Source organism: Anas acuta, chromosome 27 (assembly GCF_963932015.1).
Source record: "Anas acuta chromosome 27, bAnaAcu1.1, whole genome shotgun sequence".
Taxonomy (NCBI): Eukaryota; Metazoa; Chordata; class Aves; order Anseriformes; family Anatidae; genus Anas; species Anas acuta.
Genome location: NC_089005.1, coordinates 5004232 through 5022323, shown reverse-complemented (window position 1 = coordinate 5022323; position 18092 = coordinate 5004232). Strand labels below are relative to the sequence as shown.

The 18092-nt window shown below is 41.6% G+C and overlaps 1 protein-coding gene across 4 annotated transcripts in view; it reads right to left on the bottom strand.

Annotated features, from left to right (window-relative positions):
* ANTXR1 (ANTXR cell adhesion molecule 1) overlaps positions 1-18092 on the bottom strand; it is a 120798-nt gene that overhangs the window by 49530 nt on the left and 53176 nt on the right. Inside the window, exons 13-14 of one of the 4 annotated variants that reach the window (XM_068662049.1) lie at positions 12094-12257; positions 7701-11169 (exon numbers count right to left, since the gene is read on the bottom strand). The exons of 1 other annotated variant lie outside the window; for it this stretch is intronic. In XM_068662049.1, the coding sequence (XP_068518150.1) occupies positions 11151-11169; positions 12094-12257 (183 nt within the window). In that variant the 3' untranslated portion in view covers positions 7701-11150. Of the gene's footprint in view, positions 1-4376; positions 4473-7700; positions 11170-12093; positions 12258-18092 lie in introns of those variants that run through there. 2 more of the 4 variants (XM_068662047.1, XM_068662051.1) reach the window with 2 other exon arrangements.

Below are 18092 nucleotides of genomic sequence, written 5' to 3'. Positions count from 1 at the left end.
AGGGTTACTGTAGCATCTATGCATTCCTCCGCCCTCCCTTTACTCCAGTTTAGCCATAATTTTCATGTGTTTTTAATATATATTTTCTGTATTTTCTCCATCCAGCTTTCTGTTTCCAAAACTTTTGGTCAGCTGCACTACAGACTGAGAGCCAAACAAATTGCTGAGTTCTTCCATGCTTCCTTCCAGAAAGCAGCTTTTAAGCTAAGGCTGGCGTTAGATGCTTAAATACCAACACCTCGTTTATATGCCAGCCACACCCCTACATTTAAAGAAGCTGCAGTACAAAAATGAGTACGATGGTGCATATATTCTGAGTGGGCTCTTGCTACAGATCAGCTTCTCATGATTCCCCTGAGGCCACACTGTAAGGATGCATAAGGGAGGCAAAGGCTCATGTTTACTTCATAAAACTGTAAGGAGATGTGATGTACGAGCATGTGGGGAAATGCTTTGAATCAGAGCCTCAGCTGCACCAGGGACATATTTCCACTCCTATCCTCTGCATTTAGTTCCCTGGACTGCCCCAGGCTTAGGACAGGCTGACTGCAGCCCCAATTCAGCTGTGCTAGGGAGTCCTTTGTCCTGCAGATCCTGCTCAGGTGCAAAGCACAGCCAATACCACTCACCCATCCTGCTGATTCCAGCATCCATGGGAGGTGCCTGAGCTGTGTGGTGCTGCATATTGGCAGAGGGAAGCTGTCCCAGCATGGACAGGCCTTCCAACTATTGTATTAATTATGTCTTCACTACACATCCAAAACATTTAACCAACTCGATTTCCAAACTGATCTAATAATGTGGCTGCAAAAGCCTCCTTAAGACTATTTTGGAGGCTTGCGATCTATTTGTCTTACAAATGTTAATAGCTATTTGGTTTACATCTATATTAAAACTAAGCCTTGTGTTGGCCTCCTATCTGGAACTGAATTTCACCCATGGGCACCAAAGTAGCCGATTGCACAGGCATTTCTGCTATGAGCACTCTGAATTCTCCAGAGTGTTAAGAAAAAGGGAGGAAGGGGAAGACAACAGCTACTGAAAATCCAATGCCCCAAAACATCAACAAGACCAGGATCTGTCATCTGCTGTTTTGCAGATGCACTCTTCTCAGGAAAAGTGTCATCAGTATCTTTGCATTTGCCATCTTCTGTTGTGTACAGTGCTGGAGATTTAAGCTTAGCAGAATATATTTCTTTGTTTCCTGTAGTTGAATAAATTTCCTTAAAACCTCTTCAAAGGTTAGCACCTGGCCTTCATGCTTTCACATCTCTCCATTGATGTCAAGAAATTTTGCTTATTCTGGGTATCAGGCACAGCAAAGGTCTAAGTATTGTTCTGACCCACTAAGCAACAATTGCATATACTGTAAACTGAGTGGTAAGTTCCAGACTTCATCCCAGAATACTTCTGAGACCAATAAACTCGGATACATTTGGAAACAGCATTTCTTTATGGGTGCCTGCCAAGAATCTACTGGGTTCCAGATAAATCTCCAGAGTAAGTATGTTGATTTCAGTTCATTTACTCCAGGGATGAAGCTGGCGTGGTAATTTTCCTGAAGAACTGCTGGACAATAATGATTCCTATTTAATTAAAAAGCATGCCAAGAGAAATTTCAGGGTTTAGAAATGTGCTTGTCACTAAAATTTATTCTTTTTAAGGAAAAAGGTTTTTGTGTCCTGTGCCGTCCCGTCCCCCCCTTCCTAATTATCTTTGAGATGTCCCTGGGCTTGAATCCACAGTGGTATCTCTGGGTCTGTGGTTTGATTATTAGAGGGTATCGCTTGCCTGTCTCTTGTCTGTTGTGCAAGCCAGTTCTTCTGGCCTTAATTCACTCCATGCTTCTGACAATGCTGCATTCCTTGATGTGCCATTACCAAACTAGTAAATAAACAGTGTTGCTCTTCTCTCTTTCTCCCCACCCTAAACCAAGTTGGCTGGGCAATCCTCTGTGGATTTGTCTTTAATATTACAGATTCTATGAGTAAGCAATTCACAGTCAGGTATCCTAGCTGCTGGTCTACTGCCAAGCACACTGGACTGCCATCCTGAAGAGACGAAAAGATCACTTACAGGCTCTTGAATTAAACTGTTTCCAGCAAGCAAAGGGATGTGTTTGACTTACATTTGGAAAGTATCACTAAGACAGTCCCCACTTGGAGACCTTGCTAAGAGGGAATGTGGGAGGCAAAAGAGGAAAAAGGGTGAGGAAACACTTTTATCTACAACTTTTTTAAGTACTGAATTTAAATCTGGAAAATATCTGGAAAAGCTTATGAAGTTTCACGTGAATAAAAGACTCCCTCACCTCTGTTGCACTTGCCTTGCCTATCTGGACTGTATTTCTTACACTTAAAGCAACACTTAAATGTTAAATGACCGTTATCTTCATACTGTTCCCTTGTAGCAGTCCTGCATTACCCTCTTAATGCTTAGTTCTGTACTCCCTCTACTCCACATCACTCTGCTTTTATTCATGCCTTCTTGCTATCAGCTTCACTGCTCTCCTGTGAAAAAACCTTTAAATGGTAGCATCACTTACAGCCTCTCATCTCTATCACCTTATTTCTCCACCAAATCCCAGTGCAAACACCTGCGCAGGCTGCATCTCCATTGACTTCCACACAGATGTACCAACTAAGAAGTTGTCCTGACTTCTCTGGGAACATGCCATCTAGTTTAGACAAATAACTCTCAGCAACCTACTGCACTGTTAATCCTTTGTCCATTTTTAGAACGGATATTTTAGTGTTCTGAAAAGTTTAAATAAATATTTTTTTTCTCATCTGGTTTGCAAATCAGGAAAGAGGTGCTAACTACTGTGAAAAGAAGCATTTACCCCTTGCTCATCCATCCAGAAAGAGAAAAAGACTAAGATTTTTCCTGCAAGATTTCCATCCGTGTTCTGGACAGAGAAATATATCTCACACAAAGATTCCTCCAATCCTGCAGTGTCTGTGGCTCCACAGCTCACAATACCAGATTGTGGATTCAGTATAACATGGTGTAAATTTACAAAACCGGGTAAGTGATTCAAAATCAGGAATAATGGTAGTGACCCGGAAGCTTGAGCCAGTCTGGATAGTTTTAAAAGATGCTACTGAAACATTATATGCAGCCTGACACCAAAACCAGTCTCCAATTCTGGTGACATTTGTACATCCCTAATTCTTGTTCTATATTTGCTTCATAAACAAGAGCCAAAGCAAGCACAGGGATTCACTGAATTTTATGTTCCACAATAGTCATTCTTTGCCTTGATCTCCATTGGAAAAGGCAGCCCAAAGGCATGACCAACAGAGATGTATAGATGTATGGAGGTATGACAGGTCCTTGCAGTCAAACAGTAGGATCATGTGTGAGAAAAAAGCTTATCTCAAGTCCCTGCTTTCCCCTTGCTTCCCTCAACCTCTTCCTTCTCTTCTGTTCTCTCCTCATGCCCACAGTTTCTGCCCAGCAGTTTACTTTAAGCAAAACTAAAGAAAAATGAGGGAAAACACTGCATGAAAGTAACAGCAACACAACACTTGATAAAGTGTGGCAGTGATCACAAGGAGAGGAAAGGCTCTTCCACCTCCAGAGTCTAGGACTCATTGTAGACTGTCAGCAAACTGGCTTCCCCATCCTAGACATTGCTCTCTTGCAGCTATTCATACAAAAATGACATAGAATCATTAAGATTGGAAAAGACCTGCATGATCATCTGGTCTAACCATCCCCCTATCACCAATGTCACACACTAAACCATGTCCCTGAGGCATTGGAACATGTTGCCCAGGGAAGTGGTGGCATTACTGTCCCTGGGGGTATTCAAGAAAAGGTTGGACCTGGTGCTTAGGGTTATGGTTTAGTGAGTGACATTGGTAGTAGGGTGATGGTTGGACCAGATGACCTTGAAGGTCTTTTCCAACCTTAATAATTCCAGGAGCAGCAAGTTCGACCTTTCCTTGAACACCCCCATGGACGGTGACTCCATCACCTCCCTGGGCAACACATTCCAGTGCCTGACTGCTCTCTCTGAGAAGAAATGTCTCTTCATTTTTGAACTAAACCTCTCCTGGTACAACTTGAGGCCATTCCCTCTTGTCCTATTGTTAGTTATCTGCGAGAAGAGGCTAACCCCCAGATCCCCACAACTTCCTTTCAGGTAGTTGCAGAGAGCAACAAGGTCTGCCCTGAGCCTCCTCTTCTCCAGACTAAACAACCCCAGTTCCCTCAGCCGCTCCTCGTAAAACTTGTGTTCCAGGCCCTTCAGCAACTTCGTAGACCTTCTCTGGACATGCTCCAGGGCCTCGATGTCCTTCTTGTAGTGAGTTCTATCAGTATGGTGCTATCAGCAATGCTGAAGGCAGAGCAGGGTAAAGAGGACTTACCACTGTGCAGCAAAGAGGCCAGAACCACCACAGAAGAACCAGCGCCAGCAGGAGGAAGAGGATCAACAAAGCTATAGCCAGGATGGTCCCATCTGACTGGAAGAGAATCAGAGAATGTGTGAGCACCACTAGCACAAAACTCCACTCTCCGCAGCAAACTGTCCTATGCATCCTGCTGCAGGCATGTACACGTCCCAAGGGCCATTGCCTTCTTTTTTTCAGAAAAAAAAAAAAAAGCACACATAGTTTTCCTTCCTCATACACTAAATGTAGCACCTTCTCCACCCTCACTTACTGGGGAAGAGACATCTAGTTCACTTCCTGGATTTGTAGCTTTTGCCTTCGTGCCAACGTCACAACTATGTAAAACACAATTCACTTTAGATCAAAATTTATTTCCATATACCTCAGAGCATTGTGAAAATGAAAAAAAAAATAAAAATTAAAGCGTCGGAGCTCACAACACAATGTTTTCTTGCAATTTCAAATATTCTCTTTTCTTTATGACTATTTTCCCTTCTTGCACAAACTTGAAAGTAATGTCAGAATTCAAATTTACTCCAAATAGAAAATGATTTGGAAAGCTGCAGTTCACATTTATAGTGAGAAAACAAAAACGAAACAAAACAAAACAAAAAAGCTCAACTTGAGTTGACATTGGCCAGTGTGGTGTCAGACAACAAAAAAAAAGGCTTTTTAAAGTATGTCAACTGCAAGAGGAGGTCAAAGAAAAACATTGGATTGGTAATGAAGATGGTGACCTAACAAGTAAGGATGAGGAACAGGCAGAGGTGTTTTTTGCCTCAGTTTTTATATATTAATGACAGAGCTTGGGCTGCCCAGTCCTCTGAGTTGGAGGACCATGACTGGAGGAGCAGTGATTTTCCATTTGCAGCCACTAAACTTGTAAGGAACCAGCTGTATCAGCTGAACATTTATAAGTTCAGGTGGTCTGATGGGATTCACCCCAGAGCGCTGAAGGAGTCAGCAGATGTTATAGCTGGACCTCTCTCAGCAATTTAAGGAAGGTTGTGGGAGTCTGGGGAGGTCCCTGCTGACTGGAAGCTGGCCAACATTATGCCCACCTACAAAAAGAGCATGAGAGAAGACCCAGGGAACTACAGGCCTGTTAGTCTAACCTCACTCCCACGAAAAGCTATGGAAAAGATTTTCCTGGGATATTGAGAGTCAGTTAAAGAACAAAGCTGTTATCAGACACAGTCAACGCTGGTTCCCCAAGGGAAAGTCCTGCTTTAGTAATTGATCTCCTCCTATGATAAGATCACCTGCTTGGTGGATGACAGAAGGTGCTGGATGTATCTTTCTGGATTTTAGTAAAGCCTTCAGTACCATTCCTCATGGCAACCTTCTGGTGAAATTGTCCACATGTGAGCTGAACAGGTCCATACTAAACGGTAGTGAAGGGCAGAGCCCAAAGGGCTGTAGTGAATGGGGCTACATCTGGCTGGTGGATGGTCAGCAGTGGTGTTCTGATTTCGAGAAGATTTGGACACATATACTGTCACAACAATATTCAGGGTTTTTCCACAGCAGAAGCCATTACCCCTGGAAGATCCTTTCTTTTCTAAGGGATACTTCCCCCATTTAAAAAAGGTATTTACAATTCTCTGTATTCTCTGATATCAATTAACAATCAAAAATGCTGCACAAGCCACCTCAATAAAGCAATCAAAACCAAAAGTTCATTATTTCCTGTTGCTTAGATTTAACCCAAAACAGATGTTCTTGGTTTTCTGAGGCATGCCAGCTTTCCTATATCACGTCTCCCCAATATCATCCTATTCTGAGATAAGCAAACAGGCAGTCCTGACTTAATCCTGTGTGAGATGTTCTTGATGTAAGAGACAGACATTAAAAAAACTCCACCCAAATGTCAAGATCACCAAGCCATACTGAGTACACATTCAAGAGCAGACTGACCTGTAGGATAGGAAAATTGGGTGCCTGCTTAAGTCACTGTAATTCAATGGCCAGATGATCTCCCATCATACCAAACTGGTAAGAATAATGGAAAAACAATCAAAGAGCATTTTCCAAACCTTTTCTGGTGCAGAAGAAATTTCTGGAGAACTTGGATCAACACAACCTGATCTTTGACACTTGGAAATAAAATAGATGTAGTCCACACAAGAAAAGAATCCACCCAAGGCACCTCTGAAAATGGAAACTGGACCCTGATACAAAATAAAAGCTCATTTGAGAAAACAGAGCTGTATACTTGGTGTTGTTCCTTTAGACAGACAGCATAAAGCAACATCCATCTTCTGTGAAGTGGAACCTGCTGATATTAAGCACTTTAGAAAATGTGATCTTGACTGTCTGTTGCCATGAAATCAGGAAAGAAGGAAGGCTTTTGATGTCTAATTGTTTCCTGCCCACTGTGCCCCGACATTGAAACTAATTTTGTCATTTTAAATACCCTAAAAGCAATTTGAAAAATACAAGGCAAGTGAAGGTAGCCTTTTAACTGGCTTTTAATGGAATTTGTTTTCTTCTTTTTTTTTTTTTTCTTTTTTTTTTCTTTTTTTTTTTCTTTTTTTTTTTTTTTTTTTGAGACATTCTGCAAAGAACCATTTACATTACATCTGGATCTCTGCAGGCAGCTGATGTGGCCAACTGGTGTTCTGTGTCTCTCAGCAGTGAAACAGTCCAGAGAACTTGGAAGGGTTTTATTTGCCAAATCTTACATTTCTCACTCAGGTAATGCCTGTCACTAATGCCAGTATTGCCTGGCAAGTCTGCAGGAATGAGCCATTTTCCAATATCAAAACCAGACTCTCCCTCCAAAAAATGGAGTTGGTTTTAATTCCTTTTCTTGTTTTTGAACAAAGATCAAAATATTCCAGACAGATATGAACTGATTTTCTGGGCTCAGCCACGGCTACTAAAGCAACTAACTGAGAACCTTAATCACGAACTATAAATCCTATCTTCATTTGCTCTAACTGCGCTGCCACTGCTGTGAACTTTGAGGAAACCCCAGCAAGTCAGACTAGGACAACACATATGTACATAATAAAGCTCACTAAAATCATCAAAGTGACCTGAACTCTGCTTTTGTTTTATTTTTATATTGTCAGTTTCTGCTATAATTTAGCTATCATTATATGTGGTATCTACAGTTTCATACAGCTAGAACTTTGCTGAGATGGAAAGTGCCATTTATCCAAGCTGAATAATAAACAAGAAGGAAACTATTCCTGCTAGCATAGTCTGCAAAAGTTCCACTGACATTTTTAAGCCTTTCTCCGTGTCTTAAAACCGGTTGTTAAAAAGGGCTGGTGAAGACTTTTGAGATGTCTGTTTTAATTCTTTTTTTTTTTTTTTTTTTTTTTTTAATTAACGCTCAGAAGAACAATACAAAAGTTCTTGGAAACACTGAACTATGGAATAATTCAATGCGTTGTGCTTGACACACTTATCAAGTAAAGGTTGTGAATTCAGGTCAAGGAAACAACTTTCATTTTAAAGACAAACAAGAACTTTAATACTAAATTACAGAAATTCCTGTGAAATATCTACAGAGATGGAGTGTGGCTAGCCCATAAACACACAGCGTTATCTGAAATTAGTACTACATTTCCATTGAGATTTACCTTGTCTGCTCACACTGGGATAAAACTGGTGTTTGTGCCCACTGTGGATCAATAGCCTAAAATTCCATTACACATGAAAAACTGAGAAAAGCCATATAGCTAAGGTACCTGTTACAGCTTCTGCCAAATGTAAGCTAAATGTAATACATTAGCAACGTGCTTCTTGACAGCTGTTGAAGACCAAGATAAAACTTGGAGCCATTGTTCTGAAATGCCTACCTATTGTATCTTCCTTATGAGCATTTTCCTTATGAGGAAAGGCCGAGAGACCTGGGGCTGATCAGCCTGGAGAAAAGAAGACTGAGAGGGGATCTCCTCAATGTGTATAAATACCTGAGGTGTGGGAGACAGAGGGATTTGGCCAACCTCTTCAGTGGTTTGCGGGGACAGGACAAGGAGTAATGGTCACAAGATGGAGCACAGGAAGTTCTGCACCAACATGCAAAATAATTTCTTCACAGTGAGGGTGACGGAGCACTGGAACAGGCTGCCCAGGGAGGTTGTGGAGTCTCCTTCTCTGGAGATATTTAAGGCCTGTCTGGATGCCTACCTGGGCAGCCTGCTCTAAGGAACCTGCTTTGGCAGGAGGGTTGGACCTGATGATCTTTCGTGGTCCCGGCCAACCCCTTTAAATCTGTGATTCTGTGATTCTCTGATTCTGTATCAAGAAACAGTATACAAGAAAAAGAGCAGCCTCTTTAAATGACATTTTGATGTGCTACGCATTTCACATGTGAAAACTCTGCCATGTAGACTTTGAAATAAATAAACTGGTTGAGAAAGCAAGGCAGCTGTGCCTTGAAGCCTTCTTTACCCTGCCAAAGAGTCCAACAAGGCCAAGAAAATACTGCAAGTATTGCTGGCAGTTGAAGAACAATGGAAAACTCTCTGGATGATATTGTAAAATATAAAGATATCGAGAAATGTGAACCAAGAAACATTAGAGGCATTTTCTCATTCATGGATGTGTGCATGCACATATATATATATATTCTTGCACTCTGAAGTTATTGTTGAAATGTGGTAGGATGTGAGACTGGGGGAAATCTTTTGTCATGAGAGAGAAACCTGGCCCATGTCTTGGACTGTAGGTACTCCAATTGGGAAGAGGGGAGGGTTGGCAAGGTCTGATCCAATAAATGGCATAGGCTATTTCATTAAGTGTAGCCACAAACATTCAGATGTGTGCTGTCCTCCAAAGCTAGACATTCCTAGAACACAGAAGCAATTCCTGGGAAGATCCTATTTATGAGAAAGAGATCAGTATAAACTAGGTGCATGCACACTTCTTTAAGAGTCAGCAAACAGGGATGACCACTCCAGGGTTACTCATGCCACAGAGGAAATGACTCATCTTCCAGAGGACACATTTCTTGCTGTTGCCTACAGAGATTGCTGCCTAAGACCAAGCTTCTAAAATTTTGCTGCAGGAAGCAGGAATGCTGTCATGCAGAGAGGCAAAGCTAAGACAAAATCTGTGATTCTAAGCCCCTCTTCCTTCTTAGACACTCATGGTGCTTCTAATGAAAACTGACATAATTCTAATGAAAACTGACATGTTCGTTGGCTTTTCAAAAAAATAAAATAAAATAAAAGAGCATGCTACTATGCACCAAATAGAGATTTATTTATTTATTTATTGTGTGTGTATGTTAAAATCTTAATTATTTTTGTTTAAGATTTTATTTCTTAGTTTCTCACTTTACTGCACTGGCATTTGCATTATGTGACAGATATTTCAGAAAGGTAACCTGGATTAACAACACCAAAGAGCAAGGACCCTTGAAAGCTTTAAATACTGACATTCACGAGCAATGATAGGTACATCTACTAAATGTGCTTATGTACTATGGCTGACAAATTAACACATCATTGATTTATTCTGAGAGGGAGGTGATTAGCATGCAAGCTTGTTACCACAGCAGTAAATGGATTTAACTTTAAGCACGTGTTTAAATGTGCTGACTTCATGGTATGCCTAAGTAGAATGGACTTCTGCTAAATAACTGCAACAAGTTCTTGGCTTCAATAGGCCTTCATGGCTGGGTTCAGTAAAATTATTTAGTCCTGTCTCCTACCGACTTCACTGGAAAGTAGGAAGCCTGTTCGTTCTGGCTCTGTACTCACTACTCCAGCAAACAGAGTGGATGCTCCCTACTCTGCTAGTTGCTTCCAGGACTACAGCAAGTCTGTCAGTCCCATACGGTGCAGCAGACCATGTTAGAGCCTTCCCAACCATTAACTGCAGCAGAGGACCTAAGGCCACCACACCTCCTAATGTCACCTCCCAGGCAGGCTGGAAAGCTGACAACTTTACTGCTTCCGTGTAGGAGTGCAGGAACATCTGCTCTGCTACCTGGGCACAGCGGCACACCATCAGACAGCCACAGAGCCAAGCTTCCCTTCAGAGTGATTCACAAAATAACTCAAATGACACTTATTGCTGCGAAACATTAGGTGCTTTACAAAGCAAAGCAACATGGTTGCTGTCATTCCAGAGACATGGAGGATGTACACATCTCCTATATCCCAGTCCAGTGCCCTGTACATTAGAAAGTACAATCTTTTTACATTTTCTCGGTGGGAAGAGCAGTAACATGCTGAAAGCACACAGAGGTGTTAGCAGGAAAAGAACAAAATCTTGTTTATAGTTTTAAATGAGCATCCAAAATCTGAGATTTTTCTCCCCAGAGAGAAAGGCGAAACAGGTTTAACATCCTTTATTTAATAGACGAGGGGAAGACAAAGGATGACTCTGCCTTTTCACACGAGAGACTCAGGTAGCTTTTGTTGTAAAGGAAATATTCTCAATTTCTTCCAGACACTCTTGGGAACTCTCCCATCACTGCAATGGAAACTGATGTCTATCATTTATTTTAACACACATATAGGAATTTTTTTGTTTTGTTTTTAGTATAAAAATCTCGTCTACTTTCTAAAAGGAAATGAAAACTTACTCAATGCACTATTCTGTAATGCTAGCCTCTTTGATGTCTATGTGAAGTTGTTTGAGTGAGAGCCAAGCTCAGAAAGGGAAGTGCAAGAAACACCTGTTCTAGGTCATCCAGTGTAAGTGCTTTCAGCTCTTTTTTTTTTTTTTTTTTTTTCCAAGTTTACTGTGCTGTGAAACGAGAAGTCCTCTGGCAATGATCTGTTTTCATCCTTTCCTTTCACACCTGAAAGATGAGAGCCCATTTACAAAAGATTTTTCCAGCATCCTAGATTATTTGCTTTATAGCACAGCATAAACACCAGCAAAGCCTCACTTTATCACAAACCCTGAGCAAAAGACAACCCTTGTCCTGAAAAGTTCACACTCCAAACAGAGCAAACACATGGTGGGAAGGAGAAGTAATAATTACTCTGCTTCAGGGGAAGATCTTTGGTCAGCAAAAACAATCGTCTAATCCCTGATTGCAGTGTTTATGCTTATGAAAATATGCTGAACTTTTCCTTCAGAAGAAACAATCACAAGTTACCAGCTAAACAGAAGCATTACCAAGACTTCTGAAGGCAGATAGGGCAGAATTAAGGGTAGAATTCATGTGTATAAGGGTAGAATTCATGTGTGTCCAGTCCTGCAATATAAGGCATTGCATCTGGGAGCCCGCATTAAATACAAGAAGGTCTGGTGGGACAGTTTGTAAAAAATACAACATGACAAAACCCTGCAGACAGGAACTGAAGACCTTTCCCTCTTCAATTCAAAATCCTTCAGATGACAGGCACTTCCCTGCTCAGAGGTGCTGAGGTTCAAAGACTTTCACCCTCTTTTATCTACTCGTTCACTGGGACATTCCATCTCATTTAGTAAAATATTCCAAGTTCTTTTACTGTTTCTAAAATAAAGCCTCTGACCCCTGGACTTCACTGTCAAGGCATCTGTTCTAAAACAAAGGCTGAAAATAGTGGTAAGATTCCATGTCACTGAAGAGCTGCTCAGTTCTGCACTAGTCATGCCACCACCTGCTGCTTATCAAACCTCAGGGGTCACGCTTTTAACAGCCTTGCAGCAGGAAGCAGCAGAGACTGAAGGATGATGAGCCTCTGATCTGTGAACCTTCAGCACGAATTGCAGATGAGCACCTCAGTAATCACACCTACAGCCACAGGCAGTGGTTGGAGCATCTGAGGTTCTGTGCTGAAACAGTGCCAGGGGCTTGAGTGCTCCCCCTGATAGTGCATGCTTGATTGTAGATGTTCCTTTTTTGACTGAGGAGCTCCTACTGTGAAACAGCCATCTCTTGTCCCCTGACAGTTGTATCTGAAAAACAAAGTCTTTGAGGTGAACCCTAAGTAGTTATTTTTGTTTCCATGTGTGCCTGACAGCAGTCCTTAACAAAAGGATGCTAAATCCATTTCAGGAGGTGATAGCAACTGGAATAATAGGCAAAATTCATAACATCAAACATTAATGGCTTGATTTGGGTTTACTTCTTTGCAAGGCATAAAAGGAAGGAAAGCAGCACACTACAGCTCTGTGTATCACAGCCTTGTCTCTGTGCATGTCTGAGATTTTTAACATTTAAGCAGCTCAGTTAAAAAATAAATAAAAAATCTAAGGAGCGCCTTACTTGAGCTAACACTCTCATGTATCCCCCCAAGCTGAAGAGATGTTCCTCACCAGCTGTCACAAGCAGCCTGCCATGAGTTGGACAAAGGGAAGACAATGCCAGCTGGATCTACACAACAAGATGTGTATGGGACAAATTTCCTTCTGAAACTTGATTTAAATTGGAATCACATTTTCAACAGAGAAGTATTTCAATAAAATAAAATACTTGTTTGGAATGCACTGATTCAAAGTGTTCTGTTTCAACTTACATGCTGTTAAATAGTATTTCAATACCAGAGGTGTACATGCACACAGCATGTACAGCATGCTGTACATATAGCATGGATTTTCTAGTTCATTTCAGCACTGTCACGGGAGAAGGGTCTGCATATCCATAAATTATTTTAATGTTCCCAAATTGAAAAATTTCAAAACTTCAATTCTGTCATTTTTCCCCCATCCCCATTGTACTGGACTCTTAGGAATTTTTTAAAAAACATCAGAATATTTTCAAAACCATAGGAACATTCTGTTTTCAAAATGCCTACCACACCTCAGAGCATTACAAAACAGCCCATGTAGCAATATTAAAGTGAAATAATTTCTGCTGATTAAACTCTCAGGGTGACCTGTATTAGCAAAACTGCTCACTACCTATAATATCTGCAGCATAAAGCAATTAAGAGAGATTTATTTTAGAAACAAACCTGAAATCCTGTGCACTGGAGTTTCCACAGAGCAACACATAATCTAATAATATACATACAGGTCAAGCGCCTAGGAAAGTGCTCATTAAATTTACTCTGCAGTTTCATAAATCCTCTATTGATACAACAGTAAATGCACTTTAATTGCATGCAGACTCTGGAACACTGCTAACTAGCAGAACCTTAATTGTGTATCCCAGAACAAAGTCACAATTGAAAAAACCTGATTTAGTACTATATCACATTGCTTTTAAATTAAAACAAACAAACAAACAACAACAAAAAACACAACACAACTACAACAACAAACTTCACTGAAGGGAGTCATCAGATTTTTCTAAGCCTGCAGTACTTTCTTGATTTTTTTTTCTATATTTAAAGACCAAATCCATACAGTCTTTCAAACAGCCACAGGAGAAAAAAAAAGGGGGGGGGGGGAGGGAGAGGAAGGGGTTGTATCTAGATGTAAAAAGCCTCCTTTGGTTAAAAGCAAAACCTGTTGAAGTTCAGAGACCCAAATCTCTTTTCCAGCTGACTTCAATGTCTCCTATATCCTTGCAATTGGAAACATGAGACCAGAGAGACTATTTCTTTACAGAAGGGTAGGTGTATTCCCTCATTGAGCGTCCCAAGCCATTTATTCATGGTTGCTCCATCATAAGATTACCAGTTCTCTGATCTGCCTGTGCATTGCCCCGGAATGCTGTCAGGTGCAACAAGCCACCACATCCATTCACTTCTATGGGTATAGCTTCAAGAATCCACTTTTCCACAGACCAGGGCTAGCTTGGCCCAGCTTCCAGACACCAAATCCCCTCCGGGCTTCCAGGTTACTAACTGCCTGGCAATGTGCTTGACCAACTTGAGATCTCCCCATCCAGGAATGATTTTACAGCACCAGCATCTCCAGCAAGGCAGAGTTGTTACCTATTAGCACTTGATAGGACCCTGGCATACTAGACCAAGGCCAGTTTAGATATTGCATAGACCGCCCAAAAAAGCATCCTCTCCTCTGAACAGCCCTGACCCAACACATCCTTCTTCAGCTGAAAGGCTCTCCTCTTTACAAGGACAATTCCCTGAGCTCTCCTCCTGAAGAAATTGGGTGTGATACAGGAAGACATTCATAATGAACTGTATACACATAGCAAATAAAAGCAACTTCAAATCATCACTAGACTCACATCCTGCCACAGAATTGTTCTCCCACCTCATGTGTGGGTACCTCCATCGTCTCTCCTTCTTGCAGAGAAGCACCACATATTTCTCACCAGATGTTACAGGGGATTGCTCTTCCAATTGAGGCATCAGAGCTGCTCAGGAAGACCTGTTTTACATGGTCACTGCAGCCCTGCAGCTTTCATCCCCCTTTCAGTTTTGAGTCCGAGAGTTGCTAGTGCAAGAGGTCATTAGTGGTTTTTGCTCTTCTGGGAGCCTTTTAGAAAATGAATAAAGACTTATTTTAATTCCCATCCTGGCTTCTCTCCGAAATGCCTTCTTTCTGCACTGAAAAACTTGGCAACAGCCCTTCAGTCAGCAGAGTAGGACTGACTTCCTGCCTGTAAATGCTGCCTCATAAATTATTTCCTCTATTGTATGTTCCCTTTCCTGACAATGCTTGGTGTGCCACCCGCCCTGTGAACATCTGCATGTATACACATTCATAAAACAGCATTTAATACTTTCTCCTTTCAGTTCTTCAGAAAACTCCTGACATGGGAACAGGAGTAAATCACTTTTTAAGGTTTCTCAGCTCCACCAGCCATCACCTGCTGATTCTCTTCCAAGCAGTGGGAAAACCACTGCAGTGTATACTCTCCAGGCATTCAGAGGTGCAAATGAGAGCAATGCATGTGGTGTTCACACCACTAAAGTCACGTGTCAAGTTAAAACAAAACCAAAAACAAACAAACAAAAAACCACTAATATTTAAAGGAAATAAAAATTTCACATTTTTTTTTTTTCTGAGGAAACAGAATAAGAATTCAGTCTTTCATGGTCTATGAAAATATAGCATTTATGCACTGTAAAGTCATATCTAAGCATGCCCAATTGTTTCTGAACCTCTGTCATTGAGAGCTTTATTTAGCCACCAGATACTTTTGGCCCACGCTAGCACACTGCACAGAGACCTCAGCAGCAGTGACCAAAGGCACCTCATGCACCTGCACATCAGACAGACTGGCCCATCCTGGGAGATCCAAGTCTTTCCAAGGTACTGCAAGGCTGAGAGCATTTGGCTGGTAGCAAAAGCATTGCAGTGTTTCAAGTACATATAGTCTTGCTGCAAGGAGATAGAAGCAACTGGCGGGGCAGGATCTCTTTTTGTCCTCTGTGGTTACATGGCACATGGAGCAAGCCAGATCCATAAGTGTGACAGCCACTAAAAAAGAGTATTAGCAGAAGGTGGGATTGGAGAGGAGGGTGATGTCCTCCAGACAAGGCCTCTGTTCATATTGAGTTAAGTGATGAAGTCAAACAGGGGCGAATTTTGATATCTATACATTATTTGTAACCAAAACGGCTCCTGGAGACTCAGAACTAGAAGATCCAGCTGCAAAATGGATGCCCGGGATACATCCACAAGCCTCCTAAAAAGTATTTCAAGGGCAGTCTCCTCTCGAGATCTTGGCTCAAGCAGTCAATGACTGGTTTCACGGGCTGGAGAGAGGTAGGCCTTTTAATTCTCACTGGATTCTACGCAGAAGAGATGACCTTGTCCAAAAGCACAAGAGGGTGACAAGCTCAGCTTCTCCCTGAGCCAGCATGATGTTGGAGCCTTAAGGACATTTCTTCAGAAGCAAGGCCCTGCCTTTCCATCCACCTGGCCTTTGCAGGCTTCAGCATTCAAGGCTGCAATTGAGCTCCTTCTTCCAGCAGCAGAGGTCACCTGGATGTCCCTGCACTGCTCTCTTCTGCTGAGGTAATGCAGTCATAATGCAGCCTCTTTGCTCATCATATGAAGGGAGGGGGAGAGGGAGAGCTTCCCCCACAGAGAGCTTTCATGTGGAAAAATAAAAATAAATCTGCACCTTTTTAAGAGGTGCAGATATTGAAAAACCAAGCCAGCAAAGAGACAAATTCATCAAATACTTCCAGCCAGCTGAGCTTTGTCATACTTGAGATGCTAGCATCTTATCCCCCAGCAAAGCATATAAACAGCACATTGTCTCCAACCTTAGGAACACTCTCATTCCAGCGGTTCCCTTGTTCTGGTGGGGTTGCTGCCAGTGGTCTCACAGCCCAGGCCAAATACTATCTTAAATTATGCTCAAAGACAGCCCTGTTTTAATTTAACTGGATAATACAAAAGTTAGTGGAGGGTAGGATTAAACTTCTCTCTGCAAACCCTGATTTACACAGTGTTACCCTCTTGCTTTTGAAATAAACCCAACCTTCCACTCTTTGCAGCTTTACCAAAAGCCAGCCAGTAATCCTTGGTCTGGGGTGTTCAGTTATCAAAATCTTTGAATAAGAAATAGTATTGGCCATCCACAGAGAGGACACAAACAGGCTTCATTCATTACAGGTAGCATTATTCTGGTAGAGGGTTTCATCTGTGTTCTGTAATTTAACAAAACAAATGCTTTGCCTAACCACAACAGCTCCTGTGTCTGGCCCATTTTTTAAATTTTTTACATTTTTCATTTTTTTGACAGATGAACAGAAATCACTGCATTCTTCCAACAATCAAAAATCCTTTTTCAGCAGGTCATGGCCCTTCCATTTTCATCCCCCTGGAGTATGTGCTTCTTTTTGCACATCACCATTTGGGGATCATCTGAGAAAGTGTATGCTCCAGTCCTACCCCACTGTGGATACGTGACTAACTGGGGTCAGCTTGCTTTGTGCTCTCAAAGCAGTCAGTGCAATACCCTTTGTTTCTCTCCAGAATGCTTTTATTTTCCAACCCTGACAGACAGGGTTCTGTCACCAGGTTCTGACAGGGCTCTGACACCATTGTTTTGGGTACATCTGGCATGGTCCAGACAGGTTTCCTATTAAAGACTTAGAGACAAACAGCAGAAAAGCCAAAATAACGACAAACCAGAACAAAGGAAGTTCTGAAAAGTTCAGAAATTCCTGAGAAACTAATGAGAGGGTGGAAGGAAGACTTTCACTCAGCAATGCAGAGCAATTCTCCTTGGCTAACCTGTTTTTTTATCTTTTTGTTTTTATTTGTTTATTTATTTTCCTTTTGCAAAGAGTCTCAGAAGGCTTGAAACCTGGGAAAGGCTGGACAAACATATTGCAACCAAGCCTTCCTTATTGCTACAAGAGCCCAATAATATAAGCCTTATCAGCTCTCAACTCAGGTGTGCATGCTTGGGTTCACAGCTCAGCTTGGGAACATCCAGCTCTCAGCAGAAGCAATGTGATCAAAACAATTTTCTCCCAGCACTGTGAAGTGTTGTTCACAAGCGCTTATCATCCTGAAAGCCACTGTTCTCTTCAGGGATATGCATTCTTTGTGCTGATTCAAAAAGGAATGCTAGGAAATTCTATATAAAATGACTTATCACAAAGACCTTGTATTTGTAGTTTCATTTGTTGGCTAATGAGTCTTTGTGCCTTGGCCAATTCCAGACTGATACTCACCACAAGGGATTTTAAAGGGCCTCACGTATGTGAATCAACTCCCTTGCCTTTGAAAACTCATATTGAAGATCCTGAGGAAGAAAAATAAAATAAAGTCCCCAAAGACCTCTTATGGACTGTTTCATACCTTGGGCTTAAAAACAACTGGGCCAATTTGGAGGAATTTTGATTCTTATTTTTAAATGATGACTTTGCTCTACATGATCCAACAAAAATCACATTTATGTGACTGTAAGCC